Genomic DNA, 19,704 nt, shown 5'->3' on the forward strand with positions numbered 1-19,704 from the left:
ATTTTTCTTTAGTGTAAACCCTCCCTCTGCTGATTTTTTAATCATTGTTTTACATTTTCTCTTTGTGGAATATTTTGCTGAGAATGTTCTGTAGTGTAGGCTTTCTAGTTGTAAAGTCTTTTAACTTTTGTTTATCATAGAAAGTTTTTATTTCATCATTAAAACAAAAGCTTAATTTTGCTGGAAATAAGATTCTTGGTTGGCATCCATTTTCTTTCAGAGATTGGTATATGTCGTTTCACGATATCCTGGCTTTGAGGGTCTGGGTTGAAAAATCTGCTGAGATCCAAATTGGTCTCCCCTTATATGTGATGTGATTCCTCTCTCCTGTGGCTTTTAAGAGTCTATCCTTATTCTGTTTGCTAGGCATTTTCATTATAATGTGCTTTAGTGTATATCTGTTGTAATTTTGTACATTTGGTGTCCTGTAGGCCTCTTGTATTTGGTTATACAATCCATTCTTCATGCTTGAGAAATTTTCTGATATTATCTCATTAAAGAGATTGTGCATTTTTTGGTTTGAAACTCTGTGCCTTCCTCTATCCCAATAACTCTTACATTTGGCCTTTTGATTCTGTCCCATAATTCTTGGATGTTCTGATCATGGTTTCTTACTATCTTCACTGTGTGATCACTTTATTTTCCAGATTGTATATTTTGTCTTCATTATCTGATGCTCCTTCTTCCAAGTGATCTAGTCTGGTGGTGATTCTTTTTGAGTTTTTCATTGGATTTATTGTTTCCTTCATTTCAAAGATTTCTGACTGTTTTTTTTTTCCATCTTCCATCTAAGCATATGGACTGCAGTGTCATAGGCTGCAAGACACTAATAAAATCCTGGATTGAGGAGATCATCGTGAGCTATATTCATAGAATTGGATGACATCTATATATAAATAATTATTCATAAAATTAATAGAAATATTAACTAGGTGAAGATGAAATATAGAAGTTAGAGGTGTAAATTAGATTAGAAGTTCATTTTAAACTACAAGAAAGTAAATAAGCATTAAATAACTTAAGACAAACTGACAGTGATAGGAATGAAACAATTCAAAGGAAAAATATAGAAGAAAGATAACCAAATGGTGGTATCGCACTATTTGAAAAAATAAGCATTGACCTTAGAAACACATGGATATTGGCAAACTCCATTCCTCAGCCTCATCCTTTCCATGCAATTGAGCTTGTGTAGTGAGTGCCCAAAGCAAGCTATTAACTTGCAATTCACCATAGCATATTTTTTTAAAAGTCTATCCTCACAGTACACTCAATTATGTCTAGAATATGCACAGAAAAGTTTTGATAAAAATGTATTTTATATAAGTAAAGCAGGAGTTGAGAAGAACTTTGAGACTAGCTTTCCTAATACATTCATACTTTTCATCATGTGGCTGACACTTCCTAATCTCAGGACCCAGTCAACACTAACTGAATGTCTTTTTTTCACACAGCCATGGACACAAGCGAGCAGATGCCTGATGAGCCTCTCCTCAGAAGCAAAAGGAAGCAAGATCTTCCAGAGATGCTCAGAGAAGTAGGACTGGAAGTTGAGTACTGGTTGATCAAGCTGAAGGAAGTCCTGGGTGTGACCTGTGCCCAGTCATTGAGTTATTTAAAAGAAAAAGACCTCCAGAAGCTGAAATATGAGGTAAAATATCCATGGGAGAAAAGGGCCCTGGAGAAGCTGCTTGACCTGTCCCACTCAAATAGTCTTGCAGAGTTACAGGAGTCACCAGTGGAGAGAAAAAAGGAGAAGCAGGCAGAACAAGCAGTGAAAGAGCAGAGGAACTTGATGTCAGAAAGGAGACAGAGACAGGAAGAGGCAGTGAAGAGAAAGGAAGCAGAGCTGAGGCAAGCCATGGAGATCCCTGAAGAGAACAGGCTGAAGCCTCCAAAGCCCCTAAGGGAAATCATGGAAATCATGAAGAAAGAACTCAGTCCTATGGAGCAGATGCCATCCAACAGGCCAAACCTCCCAGATAGAGATCTGGTAAGATGGGCATCTGGAGGGCTGGCCCTGCAGGGAATATACAAAACCTGCCACCACATGGACCTGATACAGAGGAGAGAGGAGCTACTCAGTGTCCCCAAGGAGTTCTCACTCCTTGGCCCTCAGCAGGGCACATTGATGAAATCTGAAGAATTTACATCTTCTCAAGCAGAAGTCATATTCACCCAGTCTATGGAGAATTTAGGCTTCAGTTTAACTACTTCAGCCAAGGGTGGAGGTTGGGGATTTAGCTTAGAAACTGAACTGGATAAAAGCAAACATTCAGAATCCAAGCAAACCCACCTAACAAATTCTGAGTGCTCTTATTTCTGCTCAACCAAGTTCAGATACACTCCCATGGCATCCTGCCACTTCCCCATTGATCAGCTGCAGTTGTCCAATGCTGCTCTTCAGGAATTGAAATGCCTTGAAGACCTTATGGATCAGACTACAGACTCCCAGGAATCCCAGGTGCTGAAACACTGGAGTGAAAGATTCTTCCACAGGTTTGGCTCTCATGCTAACCAAGGCCCTCTGCACCTGGGAGGAATCTACTGGTGGAAGGCTGTCTCAAAGGGGTTCCAAAATTATCACCTAGCTGATATAAAGCAGCAGGCAATAGAGGCCCTGGATTTTTACATAAGTGGTGGCTACCATGGTTTTGGAATGAATGTTGCTGCAGGTATGAATGTGTCAGACTCACATTCAAAAGCAGCTATTCAGAACAAAACTTTTCAAAACCTCCAAACCAAATTCGAATTATCTGTGTCCAAGACAGGTGGACCACCAGAAGCAGATGACCTTGCTCAATGGAAAGCTGGCCTTGTTGCCAGCAATCAAACCTGGTGTGTCATTGACCGGGGATTCCAGCTGGTGCCTATTTGGGACATCATCCTCTCCAGCCACAGAAGTGATTTTAAGGATCCATGTAAGGTAGCTAAGTGTCTGAAAGACAACTACACTGCTCTGACTGGCCTTACTTCCCAAATCCAAGAGGGAGAGGAGATACTGAGTGTTAGGCAAGAGGTTAGAGTTTTCCTAGATGCTGTGAAGTCCTGGGAAGTCTCTGATCCTGAAGAACACCTTCAAAAGCTGATAAATTTTAAGCAAACACTGAGTCAAAAAACAAAAGTAAATGACACTTGGATTAACCTATGCCTCACAGATAAGGATCTGCAGACTTTTCTAGTCAATACCATCAATTTTTGCAAAATGTCTACCAATTGTAAAACAAATTATATTAAAATTCAGTTGTGCAGCCTTCTAGATCCTCACATCTACAAAGTGGAAAATTTTCCTCAGACTCACTCCATTATGCACTGGATCAAACAGTCAGATTCAGAGCAAGAGCAAGTCCACATCTCCCGATTTCCTGAATTCATTGAAAACTTAACAAAAACACACAAAGAATTCTTGGAAGTGAAGGTCCAAGAAAAAGTAGAAGAAGCTCAAAGAAAGGCCACATATGAGGTCTGCTTGGCTCTCAACAGCTTCTTGAGCCACTTGCAAGCAACAGAGCAGCCAGACACTCAGCTCTTGCTACTTTCCATTGCAGCTGGTGCAGGATATCAGGTGGGAAGCAATATTTTTAAGCCTCTCCTGGGGCCTGGTGAATTAAACTTCCTCCTGGATGAAATGAAAACTGCCTTTAATGAATACCAGAAGCTCAAAAGTATTTCCAGCTATAGGGCCCATGCATTCCTGGTGCTCACAGGTCTGACAGCCACAGCTGAATTAAGAGCTCTATCTACAGAAGAGAAGACAAAACGCATGGAATTTATAATAAAACACATGGGACAATTATTTTCTAAAGAAGTTGTACATGTCCTCACTAGATTTGAGGAAGATTATGATTGGGAAAACCTAGAAAGAAACTTGAGATTACTCATTGATGGAGATTATGAAGCCACCATCTCTTCTTTGAAAAGGGATGACGTTGAAAGAGAGCTACTAAAACTTTTCCATGAAAATAAATGGCCCTGTGAACCAGATATTAATGAAAATAACACAAATGAGGAAATAGATAATGAAGCCTTCCTAGACTTACTCCAGCGTCTAGGCCTACAACATTACTACCCTAAAAAAATGAGTAAAGCTAAATTTCATCTGATCTACAAGACTTCCCTTTACAACACTCAGCCCAATTCTGAAAAGGAACTTCCCTTTTATTTCCTTCAGAAGCTAATGTTGCTGGATTATGGACTGAGATACCTTGTCTTTAAAGACTATGGAAATAGAGAATCTAAGGTTTCTCCAAGTGCCTCCAGTCAGGAATATGAGGGTTTTGATCCATATGAAGACTTTGTTGAAGATAGTGATACTCTAACTGATCCTTTGACTACTGAGTCAAGGCCCCACATTCACCCCATGGATATCCAGATGACCATTTATCACTGTGCAGATGATTTTGCCAGACAATATATTTTGACCAAACTTTCTACTTGTCAATTTGCCCTGCCTCTCCTGGTGCCAAATCCTTGCACTTCTCAAATCGAATTCTCTCTCTGGTCTCTCAGAAAAGTTAGGAGAAGTTGGCAGCAAGAAAAGAAATCACCACATGGGAAGAACAGTCATAAGTGTCAGCAGATGTGTTGTGTCTCCACCCCCATTGTGTCCTTCATTAGGGTGGGCAATGGCCTGTCTGCTTCCAAATCTCAGATCATGAACTGTCTTCTCAGTGAACGTAAACATAATGTCTTTTTCCACCGACACTGCAGAGAAAGCAGCAAGGACTGCCTCTTGATGGGAGGCGTGGTAGAAATCTGCTGGTTTTGGCCTGGAGGGGAAGTGGAGGACAGGTTTGACAACTGTGTGACCTTCATGAATCTTCATAGAGATGCAAAGGAACATAAAAGGCAGCTCACTTTCCTGAAGGAGGTCTCTTCTCTCATTGTGGTCCTCATGTCAGCTTCTGATGACAACAAACAAAACCAAAAAATTGTCTGTGACCTATGTCAGTCATCAAGATCATTGATCTGCTTGCTAGATGACAAAGAAAAATCCAAACCCAGTAGTGCTGGTACAAGAGTGAAAATAGGCCTGAGGAACAGAAATGAGGCAGAATTGACAAAGGAGCTCACAACTACCATCAGACGTTTGCTAGAGCTCTCTAACACAGCTCTCAGCCTAGAGGACTGTTCTCAAATTGCTCGCCAGCAAGGATTTCTTATTGATGAAGACCAGACAGATTGTAAGGAAGGCAAAGAAAAGGCACAGATTATAATGGCTCTTTTAAGAGAAACAGAGTTGTCTAAGGTGAAGGAAACCTTCCTACCGCTTCAGGGACAACTGTGGCAACTTTGGTGTAGGAAGGACAAAGAACTTTATCATCTGAGAGAGAAGGGAAATCGAAGCATTGAACAACACAAGAGTGAGCTTGAGTCAGATAAACAAAGAATTCGGCAAAAACAGGTGCAAAGAGCTTTTCCTCTCAATGACGTAATGTTCTCTGTGCTTCAAATTCTCTACCGCTATTCAGAAACTCACACCACACTCTACTTCTTGCAATGGATGAGTGTGTTTTTAGATAGGTTGACTGCAGAGCATTTGGAGAACCTACATGAAAAGCTAATTCATTTGTGGTCAATTGTGAAAACAGAAAAGCAAAGCTCCCAAAGCATCAACTCTTTGGAACTCTGCCAAAAGAAGATTAGTGACTATACCTTAGGAATTGAGCAATTTCTCAGAGAGGTGGGCCAGATCTATGAAGCTCTGGAAGAAACTTCCTCCACAAATGATATAGTTTTTCTCTTCCTTCCCCAAATTGCTGCAGACCTGATGATAGCTGGTGTCCCCATAGAGCTGATGGATGGAGATGCTTCCTATGTGCCCTTAAAATGGATGGCAGCTGTTTTTGACAAGCTCTCTGAGAAACTTGGAGACAAACGGCTCTTTGTCCTCTCTGTCCTTGGCCTGCAGAGCTCTGGGAAGTCCACCCTACTGAATGCTCTTTTTGGGCTGCAGTTCAGTGTAAGTGCAGGCAGGTGTACCAAGGGGGCCTATATGCAGCTCCTAAAGGTAGATGAGACATCCACAGAGGAACTTGGCTTTGACTTTGTGCTGGTTGTAGACACAGAAGGACTTCGGGCCCCAGAACTCAGCAACAAATCCCAGAACTGGGACAACGAGTTAGCCACCTTTGTCATTGGGCTTGCAAACTTGACTCTGATCAATATATTTGGGGAGAATCCATCAGAAATGCAAGATATCCTACAGATAGCTGTCCAAGCCTTTCTGAGGATGAAACAAGTGAAAATTTCCCCCAGGTGCATATTTGTCCATCAGAATGTAGGAGAAGTGACAGCTAAAGACCAAACTACAGAAGGACGAAGGCGGTTAGAGCAGAGGCTAGATGAAATGGCAGCACTGGCTGCTAAACAAGAAGAGTGCTCAGATGTCACTCACTTCAGTGATGTCATCAAGTTTGATGTCAATAATCACGTGTACTACTTTGCTCACCTCTGGGATGGCAATCCCCCCATGGCCCCTCCCAATCCTCGTTATAGCCACAATGTCCAGGAACTGAAAAGTACAATTCTTTTAACTGCCAAACAGGAATCCAAGGGAAGCATCATGAAGATATCAGATGTAAAATTCAGGGTTCAAGATTTGTGGAGAGCCCTGGTAAGTGAGAACTTCATTTTCAGTTTCAGAAACACCCGGGAGGTCATGGCCATGAGCAAATTGGAAACCATGTATAACCACTGGACCTGGGAGCTCCGGAGTCATATGTTGGACTTGCAGAACCAGCTTCACAATCAGATTCAGAATAGAAAAATTCTGACACTCACATCAAGCATAATTGAGTGTCCAGTTACAGAGAAATATGAAACCATCAAGCAAGTACTTGAAAAATATTTTACTGAAGACCCAGAGAGAGAGATACTTGTCCAATGGAAAGCCTATTTTGAAAATAAGCTACTAATCCTTAAAGAGTCACTTATTTCAGACACCAAGAGAAAAGCCCATGAGCTTATTCATCTCAAAAAAAATCAAGAACAACTAGAACAGAAAAAGACTGTATATGAAAATGAATTATTGAAGAAGAGCCAAAACTTGGCTTTAAGAGTAAAAGGTAAAAAGTTGAGTGATGAAGAATTATATGAGAAATTCAGTCAACTTTGGGGAAAATGGGTTTGTGAAGTGTCCTCAAATCTCCCTCAAGCCACAGAGCCTAAAATTGATGTGCATGCTGAAAACATCCTTTTGGATTATTTCAGAAAAGAGAAAAACATAGTAGAAAAACTAAAGAGAAATATTGGAAAGAATTTTCAGCTAGATTTTGGAAAACATGTCAAGATGTGTAAGGGTGTATTTTTCACAAAGAGTTTAGAGGCCTGTGATAAAGTATCCATTGATATGACTACTGATCGTATTTTTTCAAGATTTAATGAATATATTGAAAATATTACGAATCAACAACGTGATTATGATCAAAGTGACTTCCATCAAATCCTGAGAATAATAGAAGAGGAAGGGAAATCTGAACACACCAAGAATAGATATACATTTACAAGTGAATACAACATTGAATTATCTTCATATTTATTTCAAAAAGCAACAAAGCATTTTAAGGAAAGGCATAGGGCATTTAGGAGAGCAAATGATCCTGTAAAATATCTAGAACAAAAGAAAGACGATTTTTTCATGAGTTTCAAGATCTCCTGCCAAGGTGCAACCTCCATCACATGTTTTGTAGATTTTCTGTGGCAAAAGCTCACTCCTGCTGTCTCTGCTACCATCCAGGGGAAAATGGTCCCTAGAATAGCTGGGGAGATAAGAGCCTCCTGCCCTGCATTCAATGGAAACAGGTCTAACCTGGAGAAACACATTCTCATCTCTCTAGCAGAAGAAGAAAATTTTGAAAATTATTGGCAATACATTTACAATCCAAAATCATTTTGTAGGAGTTACATTGAGAACTATACCAAAAAGTACTGTTCAGAAAACAGAGATAAAAAAAATGAAGACTTTATTCAAAACAAGTCTTGATGACATCAAGAATACCATCCTCTCTGCCATTCATGAATCCACAGCAGTAGCCAAAGACAGAAGCAGCACTGCATCTGGGTGGCTGGATTTGTTCTGTGATCACCTGGGGAACAACTTGATTTTCCCACGAAGAGACTTGATAAACATTGAGCACCAAGAGATAAAAGATATGGATTTTCTCAAAGAAGCCATGAGTGCAAGTTTGGATCCTGCAATGAAGAAGGTGGAACAGAACTTGTCAAGTATGCCTATAGAAGAAATGGTTCCTGAAATTGAGAAAATCCTCTCTGAACATCTCTGTGGATGTTGGAAACAGTGTCCCTTCTGTAATGCAATTTGTACAAACACAATTCCTGAACATGATGGAGACCACAGTGTTCCATTTCATCGTCCTCAGGCTGTCAGTGGAGGCCAGTGGTATAGAACAGACCACTTTGTCATTGATTGTTGTACTAGTTTAGTAGCAAGTAATAATTTGCTTGTTTTAAGAGATGATTGGATGATCCCATTTAAGAACTATCGGGAGGTAGGAGGGGATTATGCCACATGGAGCATCACACCAGATTCATCCACCCAGCCATACTGGAAATGGTTTGTCTGTCACTTCAGAACAAAATTGGAAGAAAAATATCAGCTAAAATTTATAGATAAAGGTCAAATCCCCTATGAATGGGACAAAATCACTAAGCAGGAAGTGCTTAATGACTTGAAAAAATAATCTTCAATGACCACATAAACACCTTAGCATCGGTACAAAGTCACAGTACCAAGCAACCTCAAAATATATCCTCCTTACAACTAGAGCTTTACATATTCCACTTTGTAAAGGAAATGTTTAAAAAGTGATTAAATATCAATTGAAGAATTTAAGAGTTCCTTGAAAAATACTTGATATCTCTCTGTCTCAATCCATTTGGATTAGAAAGAAATTACTAAAATACGAGCATATGACAAAATCCAAATATCTAGTTCCTATTTTGAAATATTGCTCTACATATTTTAAAATATGTAATACCTCAGAAAAAAATTATCTTCACACGGAAAATTTTAAGTCATTTCATGATATTGCAAATTTCTCTACAGTAACTGCATGGCTGTTGAACTAATATACAAGTCTTGACAAGCAACTACAAATAAACTTTCTCTACTTCACTGAATTTTTTCACTCATTCAATCCATGAAGAAAATTTACTCACCCTGAAACACAAAAACATTCAAGGAAATTTCATGATTCCCATGTATAGTATTTTATAGGGATATTTTATTCTAGCAGAGAACAAACCAGAGACTTGACGAAGATAAAGTCTTCATCAAGTCAGGAAACATTATCAGGCAAACATAGGAAATAGAAGTTAAATCACTGCTTCATTTAATCAACATTCTCTTCTTTCTGGTTTCTTGGAACTTTCTTTGTCATGTTACAAAAAGTTGAGTTATTCACAAAGTTTAGATCTTCAAAGCTAGTGTTATCTGCCTGAGATTACCTCCTGAAACAAGTGTAATGATAACCATGTAAATGGGACCCTATCCATCAAGTCTGTGGACAAGGTCAAATTAGATAAAGCCGTTAATGATTATAAACACAACCTCTAAAGAAAAAAAATGAAAAAATATCTACTTTTTATAAAAATTTCATAATTATTATTCAATCTTAATTGGGTTCTCACATTTTAATAAAAATTTATATTTTATGTATAAATATATATTTCATGTATAAAATGCAGAGGAGTGCTTATCTACAATGAGACATATTTTTGCTTCCTTATACTTTTTGGGTGCTAGGGGAATCACCCTTCTACAAACCTATACCTTATGCTCAGTTCTCAAAGCTGATGATTTAAAAGAATGCTGAGGCAAGAAGAAAATGTCTTCATTTTAGACATAAAAATACCCTTTGGTTTCCATTTACTGCTGCAGGCTCTACCTATCTATGGACAGTGAAAAGACACGACCAAAGCCACAGTAGTTAAACAACGTAGATCTTCAGAAATGGGAGATAGGAATGCTGACTCCATCACCTTTGTCCACCACAGGACTATAAATATATTATCAGTTTCAGATCTACTGACTAGAATCTCCATAAGTTTTCTGTTTGTTTTTGCTGTAGCACTGTGGATTAAACCCTGGCATTACACATGTCAGGAAGCACATTATTACTCAACTACAGCATTTTTTTTAAAATTTCAGAGATGCAGTTTCATTAAGATGCAACCTGTGAGCCTCCTGCCTCAGGCTCTCAGGTTGCTGGGATTAAAGGTATCAGAAGTATTGAAAAAAAATTGTGAAGGATATAGGTGTTCTTGAACAGAATGATTTTTTTCTGAAAAATAGTCTTGGTGAGAGTTGGGAAGAACTCTTAATGAGATCAACCTGATATAGTGTTGGGAACAGAAGCTCTGCACAGCATGGTGCCTGTCACACTCATCACTGCAAGCTTTGAAAAGGCTTAATGTTCAATTGACATTAGCTGAATGCTTTTTATATTGAATGAATCAATATAGTCTTCAACTAATAAGTCTCATATATTACTTTTGATTTTAAAGCCAAAAATATTTTGCAAAAGTAAAAAGGCCTCTAATAAATTCCTCGGGTATGTTAACAGTGTGATTCTTGCATGAGATACCAAGGCCAAACTAGAGAGATGACAAAAATATTGGGAAGAGGTAAATTATAATAAAAGAAGATGACTATGTAGAGATGGTCTTTTCTGTGATACAATTAGGGAAAATAATCAAGTTGGTGCAGGAAATGGGAGAAATAATAGTGTTAGTATTTTGGGTCTCATTAAGGAAGAGACCTCAGGAACAGTGGAGCAGGGGAGAGGAGTCAGTGGGGATGAAAACATCAAGATGTAGAGCACTGGGTCTGATTGAAGGTCACAAAATTAGAGTTAAATAGGTGCAAGGTTAGTACGGGTAGGATTCTCATGGGTAGCAGAATGAGCCTCAGTCACTGAGGTGAGGAGCAGAGAAAAAGGAATTGGGGGTCACCACATGAGCAGATTTCAGATGTTCCAGTCATTAAGGCAAAGGTGCCAAGTAGCGTGGTAAAGGAATCACAAGGCCAATAGAGATGGAGCAAGGATGGTAATGGACCTAGAAGAGTATGGAAATTCATGACAGGATGTAAGTTATTCACTTATATGTGGACTCCAAAAATGAGAACTCATAGAAATAGAGAGTAGAACGCAGGTTACCAGAGACTGAGGACAGGGTGGGGGATAAGGGGAAAGTTTGGTCAAAAGGGAAAGTTTCAGTTAAAGAAGAGGAAAATTTCTGGTGATCTATAAAACCAGGTGACTAGTAACTATGCCAATTATTATCATTATTATTATTGCTATCTTACTGAAATGTGGTTGTGTTTATAGTCTGCTCACTTATAAGAAGCAAGTCCAAGCTTTCAATTTTAATCCAAGTATGAGTTGCATAAGTGTTTGTAGTGCTCGTTTCTCAGTCTGCGTTTTATTTTCTCTAAATGTAATCTTAAAATAAAGTAGAATTAAAATAATCATGCTTAATGAATTATACAATACAAAATTTCAAACAGTGAAATTTAAGTGTCATAACCCCCCCAAAAAATAGATAAGTACATAAAGTTATGGATATGTTAACTTGCCTAATTTGCTTATTCCTCAATGCATGCATGTATAAAAGAATCAAATTGTACCCCATATTATGTACCTTTATTATCTGTTAATAAAAATTAAAAATAAACTGAATAAAAATGATTTACATAAAATACAATGGAAAACTGCTTCAAGATTTTTTCAGGAGATCTCTTTTTCTTAGAGACAGATAATATGAACCCAATAACATCTACAGAATGTGGTATGTCTAAAAATTGACCCCTTTAAATTTGGGGGTGCTTTCGTTGGAACACTGAAGATAGACTTGTGAAATGCATAATTGTCATTTTATTCTTACCTTTATTCTTACATTGAGAGAATGGTTATTCTCTCAATTCCAACTTTCAGTAAATTCTAAACAAGCTATTCAAACCTTTATTATTGTTGTATATGAGTTTAGAGGGCAATAAAGAGTATTACATTACATTATATTGTTTTGTATTATACTATATCATATGTTTGTGATGAAAACCAATAATGCTATCATTGTAGTATTGGTATCTGGGTGAACTTGGACTTGTAATTTAACCCCTGTGTCTTCAGGCATCCTAACTCTGCAATGATAGGATTCTCATTAATAAATGATGGCTACTTAGAAGGCATGGAGGACAATGCTACACATGGAGTAAGTTCACTGTAAGTGTCAGTTGTTATGTCATGCTGTCTATCCCAGGTTCCTTTTCCTTTGCTTTTGAATACAATTTTACTAGAAGCACACCAATAGATGAAGTAGTCTCACTGGAAGTTCATTGACAATAGTATTCAACATGGCCTCTTTGGGAACTCACACTTGATAATATAGTCTTTAAAATGTCTAATTAATACTTAATAACTCAAAATGCACTTCAGAATATCAAAGTTCTTCAGTACTTTATTAATAGCTATATGTATTTCAAACACAAATTAACCAAAGGCAACCAAGTCAATTTTGTAATGTTTTTTGTCAGTGTGAAATAGATCTCAGGTTCCCCATGCCTTAGATAGATCTTAGGTTTCTCATGCATGAGAAATAAATTTGAATGTACACAATTTGTTTTAGAAGTTATTCCTGTAAAAAAATGAATAATGGAGAGAGGAAACAAGAAGAGGTGGGATTCAAGATGAAGAAGGGAATTAGTGGATTTAAGTCAAGTGTTGACTGTTAGGGAATGCTAGTTTGCTACTGTAGTTAAGAGCAGGAACTTAGCAAGACTGCTTAGATGTGTATGTAAATAAAGACCCCATCACTTTGCTAGCTATCTGACCTTGGATAAGTCAGCATGTGTCTGCTTAGAGTGCTTCTTCTATAAAATTCTGCTATCTCATAAAGGTGTGAAGATGACTTGGAAATAATATGTATGCCTGGCTCTTGGTATATGTTCCCGTGTTAGCTGGTTGTAGTACCAGGGAACAACATCATGTTTATAGAAGTCATTGTGCCATTATTATTACAGCAATGAAGTGCAGTGAGGTCTCCACTCAAGGCTCAGTTGCAACTTCCTGAAGAAGCAGATCTAACTTTCATATTTTGAGCCAAGTAAGGTTTATAAATATGTTTGTCTGACTGTTTTCTCTATATTTTATCTAAATAGAATATTAAAAATATAATAAAAACATAAAGAAAAAATGTATGAGGAACAGAAGGAAGAAAGGCTGAGTAAGAGCATTATAAGTTTCTTTTGACAATAGCCAATCACCTCCAATGTAATTATTTTTGAGGCAATGCAAGGGATTTACATAAATTGGGAAAAATGTGAACCTGATAATGTTCTCCTAGAAACAACAGCCCTAATTGTTAAATATCTTTGGTTCTTCTCCTTTGAACAAAGAAAAGTATCAGGTATATCTGTTACTTTACCCTGTAATTCCCATTATCTCCACTGTGGGGGAACATAAGTGCACCACTCAGATCCTTCTTCAAGAAAGGGTTTGCTGCCCACATGAGGAAAGTAAAGGAAGCAGCCACTCATCAGTTGTCACATCTGCCTCAATTGAAGACAACCTTTTCCCTGGGGTCAGGCTCTCCTGAGCAGCTTGCATCTATGATTGAGTGAGACACAGAGGCCCTGCCATGTTGGCCTGACAAGGGTGCTCTGATGGGCTCCACTCACTCCAGAGTTTCTGCCTTGTCCTGGAAGCATCCTGAGGCCTGCACCACAGTTCAATTTCTCCCATGACCAAGTCCTATTACTCCCCATTCTTTCGTAAGTGTTTACCACTAAGAAATATCTTTCACGCTGTTTCAACATCTGCTTCTGGAAAAACGAACCTGTGGCATCATTCAAGGCCTTGGTACAGATAGCTGAGTGCAGATGGATTTGAACAATGGGTTTGTGAATAAGAAAGAAACTGAAAAAAAGAAAATAAGGGCTACATAATATTCTGTTCCCAAAAACAGTATGAAGAGAGCAGCAGAGAGGATGAAGGACTTTCAGAATAGACTAGCAGACAGGAAAGCAAAGAGAAGAGAGAAGCATGAGACAGTTGCTAGATGAGCCACTCATTAGTCAGTAATAATTAGTAAATAGAAAACTGATAAATTTTTTTTTAAAAAAGAGGAAAACTAATGAGGAGAAGGAGAATAGATATTTTTCCATTTGGCCTTCGAATTGGTAGTTGGATGGAGATGTAAGGGTTCTGTGTTTGGGATTGAGGTCTCTGATGGTTCATGATTGTGGCATGCTTAGTGACTAGAAAGGATCTGTGCAAAAACACAGAATGTGTGGCTGCTAGGAAAACCTCTGTGCAAAAACACAGGACGCCTACCTGCTGTAGCAATACCCTGCACGAGGAGGCTCTGTGTTAGAGTCTTATCAGCCTCAAACTTGATTTCAGGGACAAAGCTCCTGTTTCACTAAGCTCTGCTGAGCCTGAACCTGCCCACATAACAGTTAACTTTAAACAATGGATTTTCTTGAGAGCTACACAAAGCTCCTCACAATGCACATTGCAACTATATTATGTAACTGAGGAATAAGCTGCATAATGTTGCTAACTCTGTAACCTGCCTAATGACACAATGAAGAATAATGTACTACTGATACCAGTGACCTAATGTGACATATTAATATAAATAAAGCTGGTATCTCGGCCATCTTGCCATTCTGCCATCTTTCCTGACTCTGCATCTTGTCTCTGTGTCTCTTTTAATTTTCCTTACAGTGGGGGTCAAGGAAAGAATCCTAGGTCTTGCAAATTCATTCCTTGGAGTGAAATAGAGAAAACAAACTGAACCAAAAGAAGGAAGGTACCATGGTCCTTTGTGTTCCAGGTTGTAATTTGTCCTGGAAAATTAAAAGTTTCATCATCCTATGGAATTGAGAGACAACCATGGGTGCAAGTACAGATTCTTCCCTTCTATCCACCAAGTTAAATCTACAAAGTTTATCCCAATACATTCCTGCCTTGATACTTATTTCAATCATCTGACTTGTGGTTGAAGATACATGAAATTTGAAGGCACCATCAAGTGGTGATAATGTGCCTAATGAGGTTAAAGACTCCCAAGAGGGCTGGGGATGTGGCTCAAGCGGTAGCGCGCTCGCCTAGCTTGCCTGCGGCCCGGGTTCGATCCTCAGCACCACATACAAACGAAGATGTTGTGTCTGCAGAGAACTAAGAAAAAATAAATAAATGTTAAAAATTCTCTCTCTCTGTCCCACTCTCTCTTTTAAAAAAAAAAAAGACTCCCAAGATATCTCAACTAAGCAATATTAACATTTAGAGTCAGAAAACTCTTTGTTGAGAGGGAATGTGCAGTGTCTTATAGTATGCTTAGCTGCAACTCTATGATTCACCACTGGATGCCTTTACCTCTCTCTGCAGAAAGGGCACCAAAAATGTTTCCAAACATTGCCAAATGTATCTGAAATCTTTACAATGCTCCAAAAGAGATCCACTATGCAATGAGCCCCTAAATAATTTTGTTTAGAAAAAAAATAAAATGTTGATAAAAATTTTATAACTGTATTTTAAATAAATAATGAATTTTGGACAAAACTTTAAAATTTGGAAAAATAATATAATTACAAATATCATCTTCCATGAATATTTTCACAACCACTTCTGCCACCAGACATGTGGACACAAAGTAAAATATACATCGTTTTGCACACAGGACAACGTATAGTATGCATACTCCTTTAATCTCCTATCACATAGCTATTATGGATATTTTTGTGTCAGCAAATATTTGTATATTTAAATAATTAATTTGAATACCTACATAAGATTCCTTTGATTGTAATCATTCAGGATCCTATCCTAGGCTAGGGAAGTTCAAAGTTTTTCACTACTATAAATAGTGCTATAATTGTTAGCATCTTTGAATATATATTTTGGAACAGCATGAATTTGACACTGAATCTTACTCAATGTTGGTGACATATCTAGACTATTTCAAGGACATAGAACTTTATAGAATGAACTAGACGTAAATATTCTTCCAAAGAGGTACAAAACCTGATTGAAAGAATATAAACATCGGACACAATAAAATGTGAGTAGTGACCTTACAATTTAAGTTGCAAATACTGGGAAAAAATTGAAGGGAGAATTGATTGAAGGTCAGGGATGTCACCAGACATGTGTCTAGGAAAATTAACAAAAGTACTTCAGCAACTTCTTCTCCAATGATAATATGCATAGCAGCAATTAATATAAATGCCTATTGCCTTTGTTCCCTGTGTACAGGCCAGGGCCAGATTTTGCTTTCATATATGTCCTGTATGTACTACAAGGCTTTGATTTTAATGAACCTGCAGTAACTTCACACTTCATGGGAAATTTTCTTGTATCTAGATAACTTCTTCTAAAAGAAAGAGAAGAGGGTTATGGATACAAGTTCACATTCCCTCCAAATTCCCTCAATCAATGAAAAATCAGGGTATAGGGAAAGAAAAGAGAGGAGACAAGAAGAGAAAGGAAAAGATGATAGGCAGTTCTTTGATCCACTCTTTTCTTTCTCAAAACTTATTCAAGGAGAAATCTCAACAAATTGCAGAAGGCTTACACTACACTTCAAATGATGTACATAAATATTTTACTCTTTTATTACAGACTCTAATCTGATACATCTCACAGGTCCTTTTTCATTGGTAGCATGAGGGAAAAAAATAAGTTTCAAACTTCAAAATTAACCCAACCTGACAACTTAAATAATAAGTTTTTATTTTCTAGTAGATAACAGTGCTTAATCAAGAAAAGTTCACTTTTTTCCTGCTTCTTTTCTCAATGTTTTCTGGAAGGCTGTGTCTTATGTAAACATTTTTCTGGCATTGAGAAAGAACCTAGTCTTCTGCTGGCTTATTTGATAGCATTATCATCATTTGGAGCTTGGAACACAGCTCTTTGTGTACATTCTGCGAGACATCATTGCTGAATTGGCTAGCTAATGTAGCTCTTAACAGACACAATGTCTCTCAGCTGATCTCACTGTTCCAGGGATTCTGCCTGCTCCAGAATTCTGGCTTTACTCCTACACTCTCCATCCCTCACATTGGTTCAGCAGTCTGTACTACCTATGTTTGGTTCAAGTCACCCTGCCATGCTAGGCCAGTGACAGCCAGTTGGATTTCATTTCAACATCCATGCCACATAAAAACTTAGGAAATTAGTGTAAAGAGAAACCCAGGATCTTTCTCCATCTGACCAGGATGTGCTATATTTCTGTAACTGCAACCTAAAGTTGATACATGGCAAAATCCATTTTAGATGTCAAATGACTAATATTACTTCAATCCTATTATTCTCTATTTCTGTAAAAAAAATCTTTTCAGGGGCTGGGGATGTGGCTCAAGTCATAGGGCACTCACCTAGCATGCATGAGGCACTGTATTCGATTCTCAGCACCACATAAAAATAAAAAATAAAGATATTGTGTCCATCTAAAAAACTAAAAAATAAATATTTTTAAAAGTTCTTTTTACCTTCCAGACAAATGAATTCCTCAGATGGACTAAGGAGAAACACTAATCATGCCATCTTTATCCACATCCTTGTCCTCAGTTTGTTTTGTCTGATGAATACAAAGACTGTGCTCTGTCTTCTTCAACTCCAGGCCTCCGAAGTCTGAAGATCAGAGAAAGAGAGGGACTGGAAGGCAACTGCCTTGTGGTGGCAGCTGATACCATTACTGGATTCTCACAGAGGGACATTGATTTATAACATCACTTCATCAAAATTAGGATTCCGACATTTGGGGACTGTCACCATTCATTCCATACACATTCATAGAGTAATCATGTGACATACACTTTCACAATTACAATGTGTGGCTCACTGATAGCTTCCTCTTCATGTAGCAACAAACTCACCAACATGGTTTGAAACAACAAATTTATCTTCTAGTTCTGGAGGATAAAGTCCAAAATTAGGTCTCATGGAACTGAAAACAAGGTATGGCAGGACTTCATTCTCTCTGGTTTCAATAGGGGAAAATCCATTTTCTTGTGTTTCCCAACTTCTACTAACTGCCTGCATTCCTAGACTCATGACCTCTGTCATCTTTAGCGCCAGCTATGGCCAGCCAAGTTGTTCCCACGCTGCTTCACTAACTCTGACCCTGCTGTCTCCTTCTCATGAGGACCTGGAATTTACATTGGGCCCCTGGATAACCCAGGAGAATATTAATTACTTAAAGACATCTGCAAAGACATTTTCACCATAGAACATATTCACAGGCTCTGGGTACTAGGATGTAGATATCTTTAGGGGAAACCTCTATTTATATTAGACTAAAGAAAGAATGACTCTCAGTGAGTCAGAAGGCTACAAAACATGTGGTTAATCCTTTTTTTTTCTTTTTACTTTAAAAAAGGAAATATAACAGATATACTAAAAACAATATACAGATTGAATGTGAACAGCTCAGTTTAATTTGTCAGGAAGCAAACACACTCTAGTAACCATCATCCAGATCAAGTTGTAGAATATATCATCCACAATCCCACGTTTCTCCCCCCATCACATGCCTCTTCATAAGCACTATACCCTCTTTCTTCCAAATAGGCAAATTAACACCATAGATTAAATTTTGTTTGGAATGATAAAGTATTTGTGTTTTATGCCAGATATCCTTCACTAAATAATCTGTTTGTGAGATTTATCCACATTACTACCTGGGAACTTGGCTCATTTTCATTGTTGCACAAATTTCCTAATATATGATCACAATGAATATTATATTATTCATTTTACCATTGATGAACACTTTATTTTAAGCTTGGGGAGATATTAAATAATGCTGTAAAAAATAATTTTTGTATATTTTTTGCACTTACATACCATTAGGTATGCACTAGGAGTCGAAATGGCTAAGTTGTAGCATACACTTTTTTCAAGATCAGTAAAGAATACCAAACAACTTTTAAAATGTGTGAGCAGCTTTTGTTTTTTGTTTTAGTTTGGTTTTTAGAGAGTGATGTTAGTGTGGTGCTACAGAACACCATTCAATTTGCTTATGCTGCACACTCAAGGCTGTTCTCTCTTGCCAAGGAATAAATGCATCAGGCGGCTGCAGCACAGCCATGGCATTTAAAAATACTGGAAAGACACCCTGCAACCTGAGGTGGCAAGTCAGAGAACTAGAATTACCCTCACCACCTGCAATGTGAAATTGCTGGAGAAAGTATTTGCTCACTTCATCAGAGGCACAAAGGAAAAGAATCTCCAAGTGAAATCATCTGTTTGCACACCTACCAAGATTAAGAAGGTCTGCAAGAAAAGCCTTGTGGTGTGTTCCAAGTCATAGGATCACTTCCACATGAGAATCCTCAAGTGACTCATTGACTTGCACAGGACTTCTGAGATTGGTTAAAAAAAAAAACAACTCCATCAGTATTTAGCCTGGAGTGGAGGTTGAAGTCAACACTGCAGATGCCTATGCCAACACTTGTAAAAAATTGATTATCAGTTTTTAAAAATTAAATTTTTTAAAAGTGTCAATTTATGTCAGCAATGTATGAGAATTCTAGTATCTATTTATATTGTAAGCATTTGGTTTTATTCTTTCTAATTTTTGCCATTCTGATGTGTATAGCAGTATTTTAGTATTTAATATTTAATATAGTTTTGATAAGAAATTACCTTCTTAATAATGAAGTTGTGCATTTTAAAT

At 37.8% G+C, this 19,704-nt stretch overlaps 1 protein-coding gene and 1 pseudogene across 1 annotated transcript in view; both read left to right on the top strand.

Moving 5' to 3' along the window:
- LOC101970140 (interferon-induced very large GTPase 1) overlaps positions 1-11,734 on the top strand; it is an 80,096-nt gene extending 68,362 nt beyond the window's left edge. The window contains 2 exon segments of the mRNA XM_078046561.1: positions 1,455-7,948; positions 7,950-11,734. Coding sequence (XP_077902687.1) covers positions 1,457-7,948; positions 7,950-8,702 — 7,245 coding nt within the window. The 5' untranslated portion in view covers positions 1,455-1,456 and the 3' untranslated portion in view covers positions 8,703-11,734.
- Positions 11,735-15,897: 4,163 nt separating this feature from the next.
- Positions 15,898-19,625, top strand: LOC144377113 (small ribosomal subunit protein uS10 pseudogene; annotated as a pseudogene).
- The last annotated feature ends 79 nt before the right edge of the window (positions 19,626-19,704 follow it).

The sequence above is a fragment of the Ictidomys tridecemlineatus genome, chromosome 4 (assembly GCF_052094955.1).
Source record: "Ictidomys tridecemlineatus isolate mIctTri1 chromosome 4, mIctTri1.hap1, whole genome shotgun sequence".
Taxonomy (NCBI): Eukaryota; Metazoa; Chordata; class Mammalia; order Rodentia; family Sciuridae; genus Ictidomys; species Ictidomys tridecemlineatus.